The 20,485-nt window shown below is 44.3% G+C and overlaps 1 protein-coding gene across 6 annotated transcripts in view; it reads right to left on the bottom strand.

Moving 5' to 3' along the window:
• Positions 1–20,485, bottom strand: part of YEATS2 (YEATS domain containing 2) — a 47,023-nt gene that overhangs the window by 24,216 nt on the left and 2,322 nt on the right. For 4 of the 6 annotated variants that reach the window (XR_011002771.1, XR_011002770.1, XM_068201352.1 and 1 more), the window contains exons 2-12: positions 19,506–19,603; positions 19,314–19,406; positions 16,590–16,832; positions 14,316–14,431; positions 12,988–13,149; positions 11,207–11,318; positions 9,680–9,724; positions 8,492–8,678; positions 6,629–6,868; positions 4,609–4,767; positions 2,133–2,236 (exon numbers count right to left, since the gene is read on the bottom strand). Coding sequence is in view for 4 of the 6 variants with exons in the window: in XM_068201352.1 (XP_068057453.1) it covers positions 2,133–2,236; positions 4,609–4,767; positions 6,629–6,868; positions 8,492–8,678; positions 9,680–9,724; positions 11,207–11,318; positions 12,988–13,149; positions 14,316–14,431; positions 16,590–16,832; positions 19,314–19,406; positions 19,506–19,603 (1,559 nt within the window). In the remaining 2 variants the exon portion in view is untranslated. The remainder of the gene's footprint in view (positions 1–2,132; positions 2,237–4,608; positions 4,768–6,628; positions 6,869–8,491; positions 8,679–9,679; positions 9,725–11,206; positions 11,319–12,987; positions 13,150–14,315; positions 14,432–16,589; positions 16,833–19,313; positions 19,407–19,505; positions 19,604–20,485) is intronic. The other 2 variants (XM_068201353.1, XM_068201354.1) reach the window with 2 other exon arrangements.

The raw sequence follows: 20,485 nt of genomic DNA on the forward strand, positions 1-20,485 counted from the left end.
TATCAATGCATACAAATACCTGCTAGGAAGGTGTAATGAAGGTCAAGCCAGACAACACTCAATAGTATACCATGCAAGGACAGAGTCAATGGGCACAGCTTGAAACAGGAAATGATAATGAAAACCTTGTAGTTGTTGATGGTGACCAAACAGTCCAACAGGTTGGTTGCAGAGGCTGGGGACTCTTCAGCCTTGAAGATACTCAAAACCCAATTGGACACATTCCCAAGGAACCTACTCTATTTGACCTGCTTTGAGTTGGACTGGCTGAGTTTCTGAGGTCTCTGCCAACCTTAACCATTTTGTGATTCTATACACAATCTCTGAGAGAGAAGAAGTGTAAGAAGAAACAAGTTACAGAGGGGAAAATTCTTCTCTCAGAGGAGTTCATGCTCTCCTCTAACTGGAACGATGCAGTGGCACACAATCCTTCCAGAGAGAACTCACCATTTGGCAGGAACAACAAACATTAGGTAAAAAATATTTCATCATCAGCACCTGGCACTTCTGGGTCTGAGGCCAGCAGAGAAGTCAAGTGCATTTGAGGGAGTTTGTTACAGTGCAATTGCTCTGTTTTACAATCAGTGTGAACCCCAAAGCCATGGTTTTACAATCGACTTGGCCCATTGTTGGGTTGGATCGTGAGCTGAAATCAGGTCCTGCAACTGCTGGCATCTTCCTTGTACCTGGCATCTTCCAGCCACACACGTGGCTGGAAACATTAGTTTTCACACAGGTTGGCTTCTGCTCTGGGTCACCACACAGCTGCACAACTGGTGGCAAATGCAAGATGTGAAGACAAGGCTAGAGGCACAACCTGTCCTCTCCACTGCAGCTGCATTTGAGACTGGCTGCAGAAACACAGCCTGAAGTCATTAAAATAAACACAGAAAACTGACACACAGTGAAGAGATGAAGAGTGATGAGTTATGCACAACCTGTAATATCCCACTGAACTATAAGGCACACTCTTCTCTTTAAAGAAACCCTAAAATTACAGCTTCTCCACCAACCAGAAGACATAAATCAAATTACATTTCTGTTTACAGAAGTATGATTTTTATGGGTTATTTTTAAAAATATCTTCAGTTTTCAATGTCCTGGAAATACAGAATTCAGCTGTTACTAATGATGCGTGCCTACTCTGACTCCTTAAAAACTTTTCACAAAAAACTGTCCCAAATCAGAAAAATAAAGAATAATGGACTATTTTCAACACAGTTATGTGAAATCCATCTGAGCACACGGGTTTTAAAATCTGACTAGCCAGCTGCACACCTGACACTGAAAATGCCACTCCAAACTAACTGCTTCAGACAAGTCTGTGACACCTTTTCACCAGCAGACATAGGAAACATCTCAGCTCTAAATGTGAAGTGATTTGCTCCCTGCAGGCTGACTGGCAAGCCTTCCCCCAGCATTTCCTGCTTTAATACTGAGGCTTGGAGACAGGGAAATGCTCCTGCTTCCAGCAGCACACCCACCAGCTGCTTTCAGAGCCTCGCTGACGCCACTTCCCTGCCAGAAATATCATCCCTAGCACAAGATGAGGGAAAGATTTTATGTAAGACAGTTCAGCTCTGTACTTTTTGGACTTTGCAGATCAGAAGCATGAACTGTATTTATTGCTGTTTGTTTACACATCCAAATGTTACTCCACTGTTTACACAAACATTTTTCTAAATCCAGGCAGTTGTAAAACCACTATGAGTTATTTTAAGGCTGCTTGGAACAGCTGCTGTTCAAAAATAATGAACAGAGCGAAGGTTTTGAGGTAGGCATCTCTGGTTTAATCCTACTCTGTGACTAATAACGTGAAGAAGATCAAAGGCAGCTACAGAAGAGCTTTTTTGAAAGATCAAACGTTTGGGGAACTATGCCCTCCATGGATTTCCTTGCAGAGAAGTAGAAGTGCCTTTAACAAATATGCAGGCAAGCCTAGTTAGAGCTGCATGAAGTGACACTATCATCTTGTATAACCACCATGTTCTCGTATGGCTCCATCTGTTACACAGTAAACCTTCACACAATGACAATCCAAGAACCTGCCTGAAGTGCAGAATTTTTAATGCTAAAGAGAAAAAAGGAAGCTGGACTTTAAAAGGGCAGCACACACCTAATGAGAACATTACCTTGACAGCTGAGGTGCCAAAGCTGCTCCCATGGGTCTTTGACACAGGAGATCCAGTCCCGTGAGAGGCCTGACAGACACTGCTCAGTTTGCTGGTCGGGCTCCCTGCACAGCAGGAAATAAAGCAGAGGCTGGGTGAGGGCTGGGAGCAGGGCCACTGCACGCATGAAACCTCTTCTAACGAGGAACAGGGCATTTCATTTCATCTGCATTCTGCATCAGGTACACCAGCAGGAACCAACACGGGCACAAAATAGATCCACCACCAAATTTCCACCTGCAGGAACCATGCCCCAGAGAAGGTGCTCTCCACCCACTGCTCTGTGTGCTGCAAGCAAATGGTCAGGAACCTTCCTGGCTGGCTGAGGATATCAGCTACGGGTGCAACGATGTGAAATTAGGACAGGTGCAAGGTCCTCTGCTGCCCAGAAGCCCCCTGAACCCACACTAGCCTTGGACACTGGCATGGAGGAAGGCTTGGAGAAGGAAGAAAAAGAAAGGCCACAAAAAGGAGAGAGACAAAGTGAGGAGTAACGAGAGTACAGGACAGAGTGAGGAAGGTAAAGGAAGAAACAGAAACAAGGAGTGAAGGCACAGAGTCATCTGCGGCAGATGCTCTTGCAAAATTATCAGACTGACACACGTGCCACAGCACTCTCCTGGCCCCAAGTTGGACAAGGGTCCAGTGGTAAACTTACCCTGCCTTATCAGTGTGTGCACAAGGCTGCCCCTCAGCAGCCTCATGACTGCTGCTGTTGGGCTGGTTTGGCAGTTTTGCTTGTTCAAGAGACACCAAAGCCACAGATTACACACGTGAAAGCAAAAAACCAGCGTCCCATACAGTTGTACTACAATCCACACTTGAGTTTAGAAGTAAATGATCAGCCATTTCTGAGAGTAAGGCCTTTGGGAAGGTTGGCTTTCACAGAGTATGAAGATCTCGCCCCTTTACTTAAATAAAATCTGCAGCCTTATCAAAAGTGCCCAGTGACTTTGTCTGTAATACACATTATGCTCAATCCAGCCTGGCTGCTGTTGCCAAAAAGTCAGTTCCACAGACCCTCCTGCACCCTCACACAGGGTCTGCTGATGAGGATCCCACAACAAAGTTGTCTGGGGAGGGGAGGTTCTCAATTTTCTGCTCTGCCACTGATGTGATCTGACTCATGCAGGATACAGGGGAGGCAGCAAGGAGTCTCTGCCAGGCCACTCGGTACATCTCCACTGTGGTGGGAAACTGCAGCTTTAACAATAACTGCACTCAAACTGCACTAACACTTGTACATCCCAATGGTCTGGCGCATCTGCACATCCTACCCTCCATATACAAACCTGTCAGAACCCAAAAGTTACCCAAACCATGATAAACCACTTAGGCAGAGAAGACAGTCATGCTTGAGGTGAAAAAACAGAAAACAAGAGGCAGAAATCCCCCAACCAATCAAAAAAACCCCAATTAATCAAACCCTACTGGTGAAACAGCATCAGTGTTACCAAGAAAGCCCAAAACATACCTAAAAAACTCAGATATTGCTACACAATTCCTACCAATTACCCTACCAATTCCCTCTGTGACGGAGTTAAAATGAACGTGACCGTGACAGCTGTGTTCCCTCAGATAAAGGGAGGACGCATCAGTAAAAAGAATTTTTGTGCTTTCCAACCATGCCCAGCAAACAGTTTGTGTTCCATGGATGCTGCACTCCCTCACTCGGCCCCAGGCATCCTGCTGAGATGCTGGGAAGCACACACATACACAAGTGTGTGTTAAAATAGACAGCAGCAGTTCTTGGCCATATATCACAACAAATAAATGACTTCTGAGGGACCTTTCCTCCACCCCAACACAAACACTACTGACTGAGTCCTCTACCCATCACCTGTGTCCTGCAGTTCAGCCCTCCCTGTGATCCCTTTTCCACCACTGAGGGAATCCAGTAAAGAGGAATCCAAACCGGCTGGAGTTGGACCAGCTAGAAGCTGAGAACAGTAACAAAATCCAGCATGGCTGCTCTCCTGGTAACCAGGATCTCTACATTTCAACACATCCACTGTGCCCCACACTGGGACCGAAGGCTGATCTGGCAGTCACTGCAACCTCTCTATACTCTTTGCCACACCCACACCAGCACTGTCACCCAACCACCTGTGCACTCTTTCTGTCTAAAGCTGTGCAACACGGTCTACATCACTTTCTCCCCTTCCCTTGTCACCTGAAAAGAACAGGCTCTCTTTGAAGAGGTGTCTGTGAATGGAGTTTGGCTTCACACTGTGCTGTTTCCTGCACAATGCTCAAGCCTGGATGCCCTCAGCCATGCACACGGGCCAGCTGTGCAAACCAACACCTTCTCCTTTCTCTGCTGAGCACTTTCCACCTCCACGAGCTGAAACGCTGCAGTTGTACTGATCGTTCTGAAGGGAGAACAAACCTGAACGGGTGACACTAAGCCACTGCCTTCTGTGGTCACGCTACACACCTGTGCTTGTGGCTGCCGCTCCAACCGTCTGTCCAGGCTTGTCCACAATAAGATAGGGGTTATTGAGGACTGAGCTGGCAGAGCCTTGCTTCATGTGCACCGGAGTGGACGTTGGGGTACGAGGTAGCGGAGATGGACTAGGGGTCGATATTGGAGAACCTTAAGAAAAAAAGTCCAATGCTTCTAGCTTGTAAATGTTGTCAGAACATAAAAACATGGCAATAGTAGTACTTTTGAAAATGGCTTAGAAAAGGAGCATTTTTTGAGGATGCATTTCCCAGCCTAAGTGAGGTCACAGGACTTGGAGAAGGAAAGAGGAGACAGAAGGGAAGGAAAAGGCACAGAAAGCACTATGGCTCATACCTACTCTGGACACACTCTGCCTACCAGGACAAGCAGGGCTCAAAGGGAACTTGAGAAGCCATCTGGTTCACCCCTGAATCCTGAGGGATATTAGCTACATCATTCTCACTGCCAAGACCAGTGCACCCCCAAGGAGATGGAGAAAGAGCTGAGCTGTCTCGCCCTTGTGCAGCCCAAGGAACAGGCACTGAAGAGTGGGAACCAAGGAGCTCCCCTAAAAGGCTGTGTGGAACAGCCTCAGGCCGTAGGAACACCCAGGTTCCTCACTGTTCTGGTCCCTTCACTGCTCTCACTACAGCAGAAACCCTGGAAATCAATCTGTAAAACGGGCAGCTTCTGGGTAACATGGGCAGAAGAGGGAGAAACTAGAGAAGAAAAGAGCTGCATTAATAAGTAAACAAGAAATTCAGAGAAAAGGACTGGCAAGGAAGTGATCAGAGAAAAGAGACAGCAGCAAACACCAAGCTTCACCTGCATTTAAATCTACTTTCTTGGCAGTTATTAACAGAACATAAATGGTCAACAAATAAAATCCCCATGTCTTATGAACTGCTTTGAAATCTAAAAGGGGTAACCCTTCTCAGCAGACAGCAGAACCTTTGAAAAATGTTCAGCAGGGAAACATTTAAATAGCAAAGAACAAAAAAGAATAGTCCAAGGACTTTAGGAAAGATAGGATGGCCCCCAAATTCCTGCTTTCTAGGAAGCTTTGGGAAAAGATCAAGAGAAGAGCTTATAAAGAATAAAGCACTTGGCATAGGTTCAAGTGTAAATCAACCTGAATAAAGTTTCAAGATGTCAAGGAACAATATTGAAATTTAATTAAAAAACAAAACAAAAAACCAGACACACTTTAAAAAAATTATCTGGGAGCAGATCACCAGAAATCCCATGTACTGATAGTTGGTGCTTCATCCTCTCCTCCCTGAACACCAGAAAATGAAAAGCTGCAACAGGTCACCTTGCAGCTTCGCAGCACGTGCCATGGTGAGCTGTGCATTCACACTTTCCGATGTAAAACATCATCCAGTGACTGGCATCACACCCAGGCAGGGAAGGGACAACGAGTGAAATGAGCAAAGCAGCACTTTGGCCATGTTTGGTTCAGAAGCTGCCACACTGCCCACTGCAGCCAGCTGGCAATTTAATCCAACACAAGGTGGACTTTTGGAAGACAAGACCAGAGCTGCTCCATCTGATGCAATATGGCAAGCACAAGAGGGTGTATTTGAGTCTGCAAATTTAAAACGAATTATTTGCCCAGTAATCAAGGAAAAAATTCTTCTTCATCCATGCCAGCTGTATGAAAGCAACGGGGAGAAGAATGGACTCTTCCACATACAAAATATTCCACATGGAAGATGTGTTTTTGCCTGGGCCTTTCTGTGGGTGCAGTCCACTTCAAGACCATCTATTTCACACTTAAAAGCGCTCAAGAATAGAGAGAGAACAGCTCTCATCCTGCTTTTCATCTGTTGTGAACCATTTTTTTTTTTCATTGAACACTAAGTATGCTTAGCTCCTTATTCTAGAGTTTCCTACTGTCTGATGCTCAAAGACTGGCAGAAAACCAAGGGAAGGACACAGAACAAGTCCAACTGGTTCACTCTCTTGTTCTCCAGGGGGAGGCACTCTGGGTAAGTAAACTAACATTCACCTGATACAATCTTGCAACTCATGGTGATAGGCTGGAAGGATTTTCCTGGTGACTCTGCAGGGCTTGGACTCTGACCTTGAGGCACTATTTTACAGCTAGCTGCAATGGGTTGAAAGGCTGAATTTCCATGAGAGCCAAAGGCAACTTTCTGTGTGGCTAACTTGGTGGGAGTCCGTTCTATCGCGGATGGCAGGGAATAAAACGCGGCATGTCTTTCGGTTTCAGCATTCCCAGAGAATCCTGATCAAAACAGGGAAAAGAACAGAAATACTTCTTAGGCTGACACATCTGATTCCTTACCGTGCTTCTCTACACAAGCATAACCCAGGTATGACATATATGTTCTTGAAGGAAGGAAGGAAGGAAAAAGCAACTGGTGGGAAGCATTGAACAGGGAGAAAGTGAGGGAGGGGATTACTCCTGCACAGGCCTGTTGGATCTGCTGGACAAGAAGAAAAAATGATGCCATGCACAGCCTGTTCAGCTGTGGCAGGTGATCAGCCATTTCTTGCACACTTCCTTGGAATGCCCTTCCACTGCCCAAAAGCTGCTGTTAGTTCCAAGTGTCCTTGGTTAGGGCTCCACAGGACCAAGGCTGGATCTCCTCTGCAGAGAATCTCGCAGTGCATTTTTTGGAGTAAGAGCCCAGGGAGACCAGAGACTGCCTTTTGAGCTGGGCTATGGAATCCACTTTATTTGGTGTTCAAGGACATCAATTAACCTGGAGCTGCTGAGAGAAGCCACTGGCTGTCAGTGTAAAAAGGTTTACTTCCTTCCTGCTGGCTGTAGCACTGCTCACCTAAAGATGCTACAAATCTTCCTGTTTGAATAAAAAACCCCTATGTGTTTAAAATTTGGTTGTGTTTGTCCTTTTTTGGCCACAAGAAAAGACCACATTTAAACAGCAGACATCCTTCTCGCTGAACATGAACACCACAGAGCCTATCAGGAAGCACAACCATACATGGCACCAGCTTACAGCCACTCCCTGAACACAGGAATGAGGGAATAAATCGAGAAAAGCATCAGCCCATGCAGCATCTGACACTATTTTGAAATATAACGTGGCTGTGTCCAGAAGGTTTCTCACACCAGAGTGTAACACACACCCTTGTATGTCAGCCCAGGTAACCAAGGGTACCAGAAGACAAAGCTAAATGCCACCAGAGGCACAGCTCTTCCTATTTGACACAAACTACAAATCCCACAGTGCGCCCACGGGGCCAGCACTGCCTGTTCCAGGCAATCCAAGTCCTAAGGCCTCAATCCTGACTTTCCTGATCTCTCATGGGAAGGGGAAAATAAGACCCCAATGTGCAGAGATGCTATTGTCCCTCAGACAAACACACACAACTTTTTCACTCTCTATTCTCCACAGTACAGCAATTACAGATACCTAGGGATTTTTGTTCCCTCATAGTCAGCTCATGTTAGGCACTAACATATATAACTGAACACACCACTAGACCAATTCCTCAAATGTATATACAGTCCCCAAAGCATTCAGAAACCTAAAATCCCCTCAGAAAATAGTCTGCCAAAGCCAAAACTACAACTGCTATTCAACCAGCTTTTTTCCAACTGCATCTGCTTTTCCTTATTCACTACGTTTTATCAGAATAGAGCCTGTTCAACAAACTTCAGATTAAAAAACCCAAACAAAACCAAAACAAAGTCCAAAACCACATAATCTATAACAATTTCTGAACCACATTTCAGAGCACATTAAGGAAAATATGATCTGGGGTGAGCAACAAGTAGGTAGCATGGGCAACCTTTAAGGCATAAGAGCAATTAGGAGGAGGCATCCAGCAGAGCCAAAGTTCCAAGAACTTGCATTTCACTGACACCCACGTGCTTTACCTTTGTCCACAGAAGCATCTGGGCTGGAGTCCCTCAACTGTTTAATTGGTGAAGAAGCTTTGACTGGTGCTGGGATATTCAGTGGCAGTGATAAAGATGTAGGAACATCAGAAAGGTCAGACTCTGAAGACTGGGAGAAGAGATACTCCTCACCAAGGGAATGCCTGTGTAGCTCCACATCCACTACCTTCCACAAACAGGAGACAGGATATTAGTGTTTAGTAGCTTGGTAAAGATATAAAAGCCAAAACCAACTATGCCTTTTTATTTTAATGCCTAAAAACCTCTCTCTTTGTTTCCCCCAACTCTATATTAAATGACAATTCCCAAAGGTCCAGCAGTACTTGAGCTACAACAAAAATCTTGCAACACTGAACCCCCACAGTAAAACAGCACATCTTGGTCCATGGGGAAATCTGAACTGTAAACACTGGAAGGATACTGGAGCCCAGCTCTAAGCAACCCACTAAAGAAAGGACTGCACACCCTGTAGGGACAGGCACAAAATTGAAGCCTGCCTTTTCTGGTAAGGCCTTGAGAAATACACCACATGATAAACTCTTCAAAAGTGTTCTTTAATAACAGTAGACTTCTCACATTCATGTTTTCTCCACAAACTGAAAAGCTGAAGTAATGCAATTTAACCATAAAAATTTCCATTCACTACAGTACAACAAGGGGAAAAGAGCATCAAGAACACTTTAGAAATTTAGCAAACTATGGATTATTAATTGATTTATTTATTTCAAGAGTTCATTTTCCATTAAAGTCCTGAATCTTGACAGATACAGAAACTTAGAAGTACTTAATATACTGCAAAATTTCAACAGAATAGTTGAGTGATCTCTTGAGCTTAAATTCTTTATGTGTAAGCTCTGCAGCAGATCAGAATACAAATCAGAACATTTTGTACCAAAAGTTTCACAAAGCAATAAAATTTATGGCTCCAGTACAAGTCAAGTACTTTATGAAGCAAGAGCTGGAAACAGTTTCTCCTGAACCAAGAAGGAGAAAAAATGACTGTTATCATGAATAGTGACAAGGTGTCATAATCCTTTCATTCAACAAGAGAGCAAATCTACATTCTAGAAATTGTGAAATCAAATGGGACTCTGCTTAGCCCCATGCATCTTTTTTTAAAAAACATCTTTAAGGGAATCAAATCCATCCCATAACCCTCTGACTCACCGTTTCTGCACCAAGTGTCTGCAGGCCTGTGTAGGTCCTGTCCAGCTGGAAAAGACAATATAATATATTAGCCAGGGCAAAGCATTATATTAGCTAGAATTGACAATGCAAATTGTTTGAAAGAAATCTCAACCTATGCAAGTTGAGCAGCAGTGCATCCAGTATTCTGAGGCCGTAAGGTCAGAAATCTGTGCTCTGATAAGTGCCCTCCCTCTCTTCTGCAAAAAATTCAGCCATGACCCAAGGCCCACACTAAAGTGGAAAGGAGCAAAAAAGTTGAAGGTAATGAGATTGTTGAAGGAATATTTCCATCTAAGAGGAGTCCTCAAGCAGTGTCTTTTTTTATTCCTGATGTCAATATAAGGAAATAATAATGAGAAATACTCTGAGGTTTCAACTGACCAGCACAAAGGCCGTGTTTACACTATAGTTTTTGATTAAATAAGTGTTCACACCAAGCCATCAGCTGATAAAGAGGCATAACATCCCAGAGGCACCTGTTAAGACACCTGTAGAAGCAGCTGGGTTTGAGAGGTGTAGGATGTGCCAGAGCTCAGGGGCACATAGGGTGCCAGGCAGAGAGGAGAGCTCAGCTCACTCTAATCCTCACAGCAGCCACAGGCTCAGTGTGAGAACAGCAAGATTTGCTGATCTGAGCTCCTGTGGGCCATGGACTGGCTCAGTTTCTTCTGTAGGCCGAGTCTCCTTCACCATCCATCATTGTGTTAATAATTTCTCCCAAAGTCACATCCCAAATATCTTTTACTCACCATCTACATTAAATGTCCCTAAGCTGCAGGGGAATATTTTCAACCTCCTCTACTGTCTATATTTAGGGTTGCATTGAGGTATCTTATTTAGCAGGAAATTCATCAATGCAGGCAGAGCTCAAATAAAATTAATGCAGCTCAAAGAAAGAGGAGACTAACCCAGCTCAGGACTTAAGTCCACTAATGCCAGGGACTACTAATTAAAAGGAAAATGAGCAATGGCCTAGTTTTCCAGGACTGCTGCACACTAGAAATCCCAAGTGCTGCAGGGGTGAATGAGTTGGATAAGGGAGTTCTCTTCAAAGGGAATAGGGAATCTCAGCCCTTCCTGCCCACTCTAACAACAAAGATAATCATTAGCTGGTGTGTGCCTGTGCTGAAGGAACAGAACAGACATGGCAGCCACTCTTCCAGCAGAAAGACAGACCTGAACCACCCTGTTAGGTTAAAGGCAGTGAAAACATGGTAAAAATCTCAAATTTTAGGGAAAAAAACAGGTAAGCACCGCTGCTCTGAGCACATTCAGCTCCAGCTGCTGTGAGGCTGGGTTCCCTCCTACTGCATCAACTCCATATAGCCAAGGTAAGAGGCTTTCCTGGATCTATTTCAATTCTCCAGCTCAGCTACTCATGTGAAAATAACCACCAGGGCACTCAGAACACAGAGAGGCAAAAGCACACAGACAAGCAGAGCCTCCTCTAGATTATGCACGAGAGCTCATTTAAATGCCTTTCTCTGAAGTATTTTGTTCAAATACCTTCAAATTGTGTATGATATCAATCCTTTTGTTCTGGCTATCCTTGAAGTGTATCTGCACTCTCACTGGGAATTCTCCCCAGCCTCTCCTGGTCAGGTGAAACGGAGGTTCTCTGGAAACAAATGGGGATTACGTTTTGATGCAGAAGTGGTACAGCTTTCATCTCCCTCCTTTTCAGAAAGCAAAAGACTGTTTTTCTATCTGACAACTAAAGCTATCATCAGGTCTGCTATTCACCACAGAGTGTAATCATAGCAATGAGAATTTTATGGCTTTGGACAGCTGAAAACACACTTTAACTTTACACAAGGGGACAGGGAAGAAAACGGTAAAGCAGTGTTGGATGAGACATGGGAAACAAGTGTGGTATTTTTAAAAAGAAGACCAAAAAAGGGCTGTGCTATGTCAAATGAAAAACACTTGGTTAAAAAAAAAAAAAAACAAGTCGGGCTCACTGCAAGGTGAGCTTCCAATGCATCATTCTGCAATCACTGCTTGCTGCTCCCTATCTAGTAGCAAAAAGGCACATGCTTCATCTAACACCAACAGAACAACATTGGGACAACAAGGAAAAGTTAATCACCGTCATTCTCCAAGCTGAAAAAGAAGGATCTGTAACATTTACTTCTATTCTGTATTTCCAGCTTGTTATTGTAAAGGCAAATATGGTTTCTTCACCAGAAAAAATTGCAAGAGGTTTAGGGCGATTTTTATTCCAGAACATCAATGCTTACTATGAAGAATGGGACTGTAACACCAGGAATCTATTAACCAGATGGGATTAAAACAGAAGATAACCAGCACTGACTACTGAGAAAGGCACAAAAAGACAGTAATCAAATGTAATTTGATAAGTTACAGAAGAAATACAACAGAGTTTGCTTTTGTCCTGCTCAGGGCTGTCTTCCCAGAAACATTACTGAACTATACCAACACTTCTTATCTCAGGTAAGTCTTCCTGGAGTTGCCTTTCAGTAGTTTAATTTTGTCAGAATTAAGTTGCCATTCTGAACCTAAGCAGCCCTTCCCACACTCCTCCCTCCAAGAGGCAGCTGAACATCTTGTGGAGAAAAATTTCTCTGGGAGGGCACCAACTATTTCAAAGGCATCCTCCCTCAGTCTTGTCCAAGGAAGAAGGATGAAAGACTGACAGGGCACTTCCCAAGAGAGAACCTACCCCCACCAGGGTCACAGCTTGGAAAACAGGCGTGGGGTACAGGTTTGGGAGAGCACAGGGAAGCTGCCCTGTTTCTGCAGCACCAGCATCACTACACTGATGGGAAAGTCCTCAGAGCATGAAGCCAATGCCACTGATCTCACACCATGGAGAAATATTTTAGTGGGGTATTTATGCCCAAACACACATGTAGCATTAAAAATATGGGCAAATCAGATTTTGGAGATTCCTCTTTCTTTTCCACACTGAAACAGACGGGTGGTAGAAAACACTCTGTTTAGCACCAGAAGCCTAGCCTGAGCAGCAGACAGTGTATGTAACACACACAGGAGAGGCACAACCCACATGAACAGCAAGAAATGCAACAGCTGAATGCTTTTTCTCAGAAGGAAATTTCAAAAAACCCCAAGCCAACAAACCTGTTTGGCACATTTGCTACATAAAAAACCTCACTTATTTTTACTACTATTTTGGAGTAAGCCAAGTTAAGCCAGAGGTTAAATACACACATGGAGTATTAAACCAGGAAAAGAAGTTGTTAATTGGCACTGTAAGCCTGGCAAGCATGAAGACTGGAATAGTGACTGGAATAATTCCTTATTACCTCACTTCTACCAGGTCATTAGGTTTGTAACTGGGGTGGAGGAAGAACCAAACTTTCTTGACAAAATGATTTATGCTGGGTTCTCTCCGAGAGCCTCGGACATACACCATCCATTTATGGGTTGACTGATCATTTTCTTCTCTCTTGTCAGGGGGAATGTACCTGCCAAAGAAATTAAATAACAAACACAACATAAAAATCCCACTGCAAAAAGTATTTTGGGAAAGATTATGCAAAAACCTGGGCATGTTAAAATGCCTGTTGGAACCTTGCCCTCTGTACACTTCTGCTCATTTGTCCTTACTCTGACAGTTCATCCAGGAACAAATACAGGTCCCATAATCTACTCTAAGTTTCTAACACATTTCCTCTGTTTTAATGCACAACTGCCACATGACATTCACCCATTTGAACATTTGGCTTTTGATTAAGAAGATTTAATTTTAACATTCTACTACTGTCAAATTCCTCATCCTGTCCTATTCTGAGCTATCAGGAAGCAAAACCACACCAGAACACATCATCAACAACTCTGCTACCATAAATACAAAAAAAATTACAATTCTTCTTACAATTTTTAAAGCAATTTCAGTCAATAGTTAGTTCTGGGTCCAGCCCTAGGTAGATTTTCAAGAAGCAATTCTGACTGTAAGTTTTGTCAGCAAATGTCTGAGATATTCTATGCAAAAGACTGACTTGAGTAGAGCAAGGATGGAGAGCTAAAACCTGGAATTGTCCAGTTTCCTAAAACTGATGCCTTTCTTCACTAATTTCCTTGAAGATCAAAAGTTGTACTTATTTACCTGTCTTCTTCTTTTAAATATAAATAAAAACCGTATGAAGCAATTTATTTAGACTATTTTAAACTTGCACAATTTTCCTTATTGTGGTTGGTGGTGCCTTGTTCTCTTGGGGTTTTTCTTCTCTTTAAGAGACTCCCACATTGTACCCATGGACACACTGAATTAGCCAACTAATTCAATCAGCCAACACACTCAATTAGGACAACTTGCTTTTCCAAATTTTCAGAGGAAAACTTCTGACTTCTACCTGATAAAAAAGGCTGAAAGACTTCCCTTGAGGGAAAGAGATCTTAAAACCTCTGCACACATATAAAATTATAAATAAAATAACTACTAAAACACCTGTTCCTTCCACAAAAAAAACTTATGCTGAGACCAGAGGAGGGCTGCCTTGGGTACAGCAATTATTCCAGGGTAACAGCTCATATTGTGACAGCCTAGAAATTTCATTTGTCTCCCAATTGTAACTTTCTATTCAATTTAATCCTGAAATAAAGGACCATCCCTCAGGCTCTGGATACTAACTTGGAGACGTTGCCAACCACAATCGTTTTCTTCACATAAAGTCGTGAAGTTTCATCATTTGACAGTCCGGCATTTCGTTGTCCTGGTTTTTGAGAGCTTGAAACACCCGAACTGTCCTGAGGGTAGGGGAAGAAAAAAAAGGCAAACAAAAACCCAAACATTCCTCTTAAACATCAGTTTGTTTGGTGCTAGAAAAGCAAGGTATTGTAAAAAAAAAAAAAAAAAAAAATCAACAAAAGATCAACAAGGAATCATCCCTAAAAATACTTAAATTGCTCTCTAGGCACATTTAAGCAACTCAGGCACGTAACAATGCTCTCCTCCTTGGCCAAGAACACACTGCATGGCTTAACTGAGCAGACATGGTGTGACATCCCATGGAGCTGAGCCACGACTTCAGCCTGGGTTTCAAAAGCACTGCCCCTGCACTATCTGAAATAAAACCAGGCATGGCTAGAATGGCACTGTGTTGGTCACTAACCAGGAACAAAGCTCAACCACCCATGAGTGGGGGCTGAAAATCTAAATCTTTCCCATTCCCAGCCTCTGCTGCTCTCAGGGACTCTGGTGCTGACTCACAGTGAAGAATCGAGGCTGGGTTTGAGACAGGAATTCAGCTCCAGCTGAGCAGGGAGAGCAGCCATAACCTGTCACTGCCACCCAGGTAAACCCACAGATTCACAGCCGTAACTTGGCATAATAAATCCAGCCACCCTGTAACACGACCCCAGCCATCCAGCAGTGGCCAAGACTCCCAGTACAATGATCTGACCACCCACTGTGCCAACACAAGCAGAAGTGTTGTTTGCATGGGACTGAGAGGCTTTTCTACAACCCTGCTGGATGAAGTGTCTGGCTGGAGAGTAAGGGACTGCTACCCTCGAGTGACCGCAGAGCAGCCCAGAGGATGCACTCCTGTGAGCACCTGCCAGAGGAAGGTCAGCGTGGGAGGCACTGGATTCACTGAGGAACCATTCCCCCTCCTCCACTAATTCAGGGATGCCTCAAAGTGGAGCAGGGAGTCACAGAAGGCTGGGATGGCTCCTGCTCCTCATCACTCCCTCAGCCTCCTCTGCATTGGTCAAAGATGTACCAATGTGCTATCCCCAAGCAATACAACTGCTCCATCCATCTATGCTCCCAGCACAGAAACAAGTTCTGTTGGTCTGGTGGTTTACAACACAGGTGGGTCCACATTCTGTATGGCTCATCTGCCTTCTGTACAGACCCAAGGCAGAGTGACAGTAAACTGCAGCCCTGCTGTCAAGGGTGTCACGCAGCTTAATGGAGGCAAAATCACTGCTCTGTCTGCCATGTATTAGTGCAACTTATTCAGCTGCAGATTGCAGCCATGTTCACTGAGATACATCCACCCCGGCTGTACTCCTCTGGCAGGCCTGACCACTGAAAGGAACTGAAAGGAAACTGAAGAGTTTCACCTCATTTCACATTTCACCTGCAGACACTGAGTGAGCCTCTTCTGTGGAGCTACCTGCAGCCAACAGGTGAAGCATTTGTGCAGCTGCACAGAGAGCCACAAAGGGACGGACTGGATCCAGTTCAAAAATAACCTCCCAAAAAGCATGAGGGAACACTGACAGAACTTATTTTTACTTGGGTCAGACTGGCTGCGTTAAGCAAACGGTGGTAATGCACAACAGCAAGCAGCACCATCAAGAGGAAAAACAATTCTCTCCTATATGGTCCCAAGTTGTGCAGCCAGGCTCTACCAACTCAAGCTGCCAGGGTGAGCTAATCCAGTGTTACTGTCTGCACTACAGGCTGCTGAGGAAGCCAAGCCCCTCCAGTGGATCAGCTGCTCTGAGCAATGCAGTCCCCATGGGCACCCAGAGCCAGGCAGCAGCATTACTCCTGAAAACACTGCTGGGAATGACACACACTGCCCTCCTCTGCAGGCTCTGCCCTCCCAGCCTGACTTCCACCCGTACAGCAAAGCCCAAGCTCAGGCTGTGCAGCACCTCCTTCCCCAGAGGCTATGGCCGAGGCTGGCAGAGCTGTGCTGAGCCCACGGCTCTCCCCGGCCTGCTGAGCTGCTTTGGGCAGGACTGAGGTAAGAGGAGGTACCCACGTCACAGACACTTCACTTGGCCTCACAGAAAAGCCAGGCTGAGGGAGCGGGAGCAAGCGGTTGGAGAGGGTAAGAAACACATCTTCAGCAAGGTGGGTGAAAACATGAAGAGCTCCTGGTGCCAGCACCAAGTCCTCAGAGCACACACCTCCAACAACTTGATCACCACTCGAGTTTTACTTTACCCGGCCAGCATTTCTGCTCTGTCTCTGGTCCAGGCTGTTTGTCAGCCGCTCGTCAGCGTCCAAGTTGCCATTGTCCTTGTCCAGGAGAAAGTCATTGTGCTGAGAGAGCGAGTCGCTCTCAGAGTGGTTGGCAGAGGGAGTGTCTGAGCCCTGGTTAGCTGGAGACGAAGATCTCGAGGGAGATTCCAAGAACTTCTTGATTGAAGGGTGATTAAGAATTGTTGCGTCGCACGACCTGGTCCCCTGCAACGAAGAGGTCAGGAAGATCTGGTCACTATTTCCCCACAGCCCAGATAAAAATAAAGCTGCATCAGGAGAGAAAAAGTCAATGAATGAAGAAAGAGTAAATATTTAATCAGCTGCCCTGCAGGAAAAACAGATGCTGCGGAAGATAAAAGCTTAAAAGGGTTCTACAGAAACAGTACCCCAAATTGAATCTGTTCCTTCACACCTTCTGATCTCAGAAACACACTGGGTTTTGGAAGGGAGGACTGCAGCCTACCCAACTACCTCAAACGTCCCTTTGAAAACAACCTCTTCCTGTGCAGACACCTCCAGTCTCACCACACACAGGAAGGCCACAGCTGCCCAGCTCTTGCAGGCAAGCAGGGTAGCTAAGTGCATCAGGCTCTTCAGCTTTGATACTCATTGGCAGATTTGTCAACACCTATGAGGCAAGCTACACCCTGTCTGCTCCCAAAGCTTAACAGGGGATAAGATAATGTGTTTAGGCATGCTTGCAAACTTTGCTCAAAACTGACATCTTAGAGCTAATCTTAGATCCTCCTAAACCTGCAAGGGGGAGGACAAGGCAGGCAAGTGTTTACATCTCTCGTTTTGCTCATTAGCATGAAAAACGCCCTTCTTTTTCTCTTGCATTTGCTTTTTACTTCCTAAGTAGAAGGAAAACATCCATCAACTCAAAACAAATGTCCCCTGGCCACTTCTTGACCCAGGCACCAGACCTCCCTGTCACTTGGGTTTGAGGATGAACCAGATCAGCAGGAACACCTCTGTGCAGCAGCAGAGCACTGACAGCCTCCCTTCTGCTCCTGCAGCCACAGCTCAAGGAGGTTTCTTCCCTGCCCAAACCACCTGCATCATCTCTTGTTCCATAATTTGTGGGAAAACATAATAAAGCACAATCATGAGGAATCCCAAGGCGCAAAACTCAGTCGCATTGGGTTTGAGAACTGCTTATATTCATGAGAACAGGTCAGGAACTTGCAAATCATCTTCCCAGTAGTTCTGAATTAAACTACAAAGACTCCTATTCTACCAGAAGCAGAAACAAGACAATCTTTCACTGCCTGGTCAAACACACATGGGTCTCAATTAAAAACAGACAACAAAGAAATTTGAAATCAGTAACAATTGCAAAATAAAGGAAAAACTGATGTAACCTGTGTGCAAATCAGGACTTTTAGAAAAAAAAATGTAATCAAAGATACAGCCATAAACTCATAAAAACTAGTGGAAAACTAAATAAAGCAAGGAAGCACCAGTAAGTTTTGTGAACACCTCCAAACAATTACAGAATGTATTTTTTCTGGAAAGTGTGAAAATCACCAGGGAAAAAAGCAAACACCCTGAATGGCAGAACAAGAACAAGGAACAGCACAGCACCTGCAGACACATGATGACAATGGACAAAGGCACTTACAAAGATTAGAACTTAGGTCACATTCTTCAGCTGCCTGCACAAAAATCAAAGGGGGCAGAGAGATCTCCAAGCATCCCAAGGCTATCACAATCTTTTCAAACTCCAGTTGCTCAACTCAAGTTCAGAGAGGGAAAAACAAGCTGAACCTTTTTGTTTTTACCTCATTTTACCTCACTCCAAGTCCTTTGAAAAGCACAACAGGAAAACCAGGAGCAGCACTGACAGCAACTGCTTGGAGAGAAATTCTTACGGGACTAGAGTGAATTGAAACCCATGTTTGCAGCACCCATCTACAGCTTCCAAAAATCACTGGAAATCAGATCAACTTGAACTGAAAAGATGGTAACAAAATGCCTACATTGGTAATGAGCTACATGTCATTTGGGAGTCTGTACAGTCATGAACACCCTGCAATTAGCAGTCATTAAGGGCAGAGTGCTCAGAACTGGGGTTTAACTAACAGGGTTTGAGGTTTTTTCATCTTGTGAAATTTTAATCACTCTGTGATATCTCCTTGATTTATCTCCTGCTTTACTGCTGCCATCAGTCTGTTCACCAACCCATTAACAGACTGACTGCCAGGGCAAAGGGTTTCACAGCACTGCCCGAGACTCAAGCAATCCTGAAATCTTTATTATTTTTCTTTTTTCCTGAGAAGTCCCCAAATGCATCTGCTGCCACTCTCCTCCTATGAAATGGGAAAACATATTCCACACTTTTCATGGCTTTGCAAGGACAAACTGTGCAGTATCTGAGAAACAAGACAGTGCTCTTAGGGAAAAACAGGATGAAAAAAAAATGCAGAGTATTTCAGAAACCAGAACCAGGGGCTGCTGAACAACTTTGCAACTCTCCTTGGAGACTCCTCTTTGCCAGGTACCTGAGGCACAGCAGATGACACAAAGGTCTCCTCTCCCACCACCACCCCACTTGCAGTTTGTATTCCACTATTTCATTCAATCACATCTTAACACCAAGCATCAGCTGAACAGCCACTGAAACTCTGTGCCTTCCTTTGCAAAGACTCCCTGAAGTCTTGTTATTCCCAAAGTAGTTTTTACCTCTCCAGCTTTGAGGAGGCCAGCAGAGGCATAATAGTTAGCCACAATGCAGGCACGTAGCTTGTCCATCATCCTCCTGGCTTCAATCAGGCGCTGCAGAAAGGAAACACAGAGTAATGGTCAGCACTGCAGCAATCCCCCATGCCCCAAACACCAAGATCTTAGGTATTTGTAAGAACAAAACCTTTATACCTGATCTATAACTTCAATTTCATGTTCTTTACTCTTCATTTCGACGGCAAACTGTTCCTTTATAATGGTCTCAATCTTCTGCACAGTAACATCTCGAGCTGTACAAGGCCACACATGGAAAATAAAGGAGGAAGTATTTACATTTCTATTTTTGAGGCTCCATTTGAAAACAGAAAGATCAGAAATCACTGAAGAGTGAGAAGTGAAGGAATAGTAAGTTCAACACAGACACACATAAAGGGAAGGATCATTTTCTTAAAAGAAAAAAAAAAGTTATGCCTTAACAAAAACCACATGTATCTTTAAAAGCCAACTTATGTGAAGAGCTGTTTTTCCCTTTTTAGGTCTGAGATGGCAAATAACAGAAAATGGGAAAAACAGGGCCAGTTTGTTTACTTCTGCCCCAGTAAAGCTGTAAACAGTAAAAGGAAAACTCCTCGGTGCTGGCCCAGCACAGTCGCCGCTGCGATTGCGCCGGGGCGAGCTGGAACACCACGGACATTCTTCTGCTCTCCTTGGCCAGATCCACATCCAGGAAATTTACACCACCTCACACAGCAAGAATAAAGCAAACTCATATTTATACAGCCCTGGCACGAAGTGCAGCCTGCTCTGGAGTGCCTACAAGCTGTTTATTACTCACAAAGGAAACTACATTATCAAAAGCTGGTCTACGTCTTACAAAATCCTCTTCCAGCACAGCAGACAAAAAACTTAGCCTTTCAGCAGGAGTTTACTGACCTTGGTGGAAAGTATGTAGTTAAGGATTTCAAACTGTGCAAATAGCCTACAGCAAATTAGTGGCTGAGAATGGAATTGGCATATTATCATATTTTTCTAGGATATGTATAAACATGAGAACTATTCTTTTTGCTCTACACCTACTGGAGACTTTAATATCACCCTTCATTTAGGGCACCTCCATCACACCAAGGGGTTTCAAACTACTGTTTTCAGCAAATTCTAAGTCAGAACCTGGC

The sequence above is a fragment of the Anomalospiza imberbis genome, chromosome 10 (assembly GCF_031753505.1).
Source record: "Anomalospiza imberbis isolate Cuckoo-Finch-1a 21T00152 chromosome 10, ASM3175350v1, whole genome shotgun sequence".
Taxonomy (NCBI): Eukaryota; Metazoa; Chordata; class Aves; order Passeriformes; family Viduidae; genus Anomalospiza; species Anomalospiza imberbis.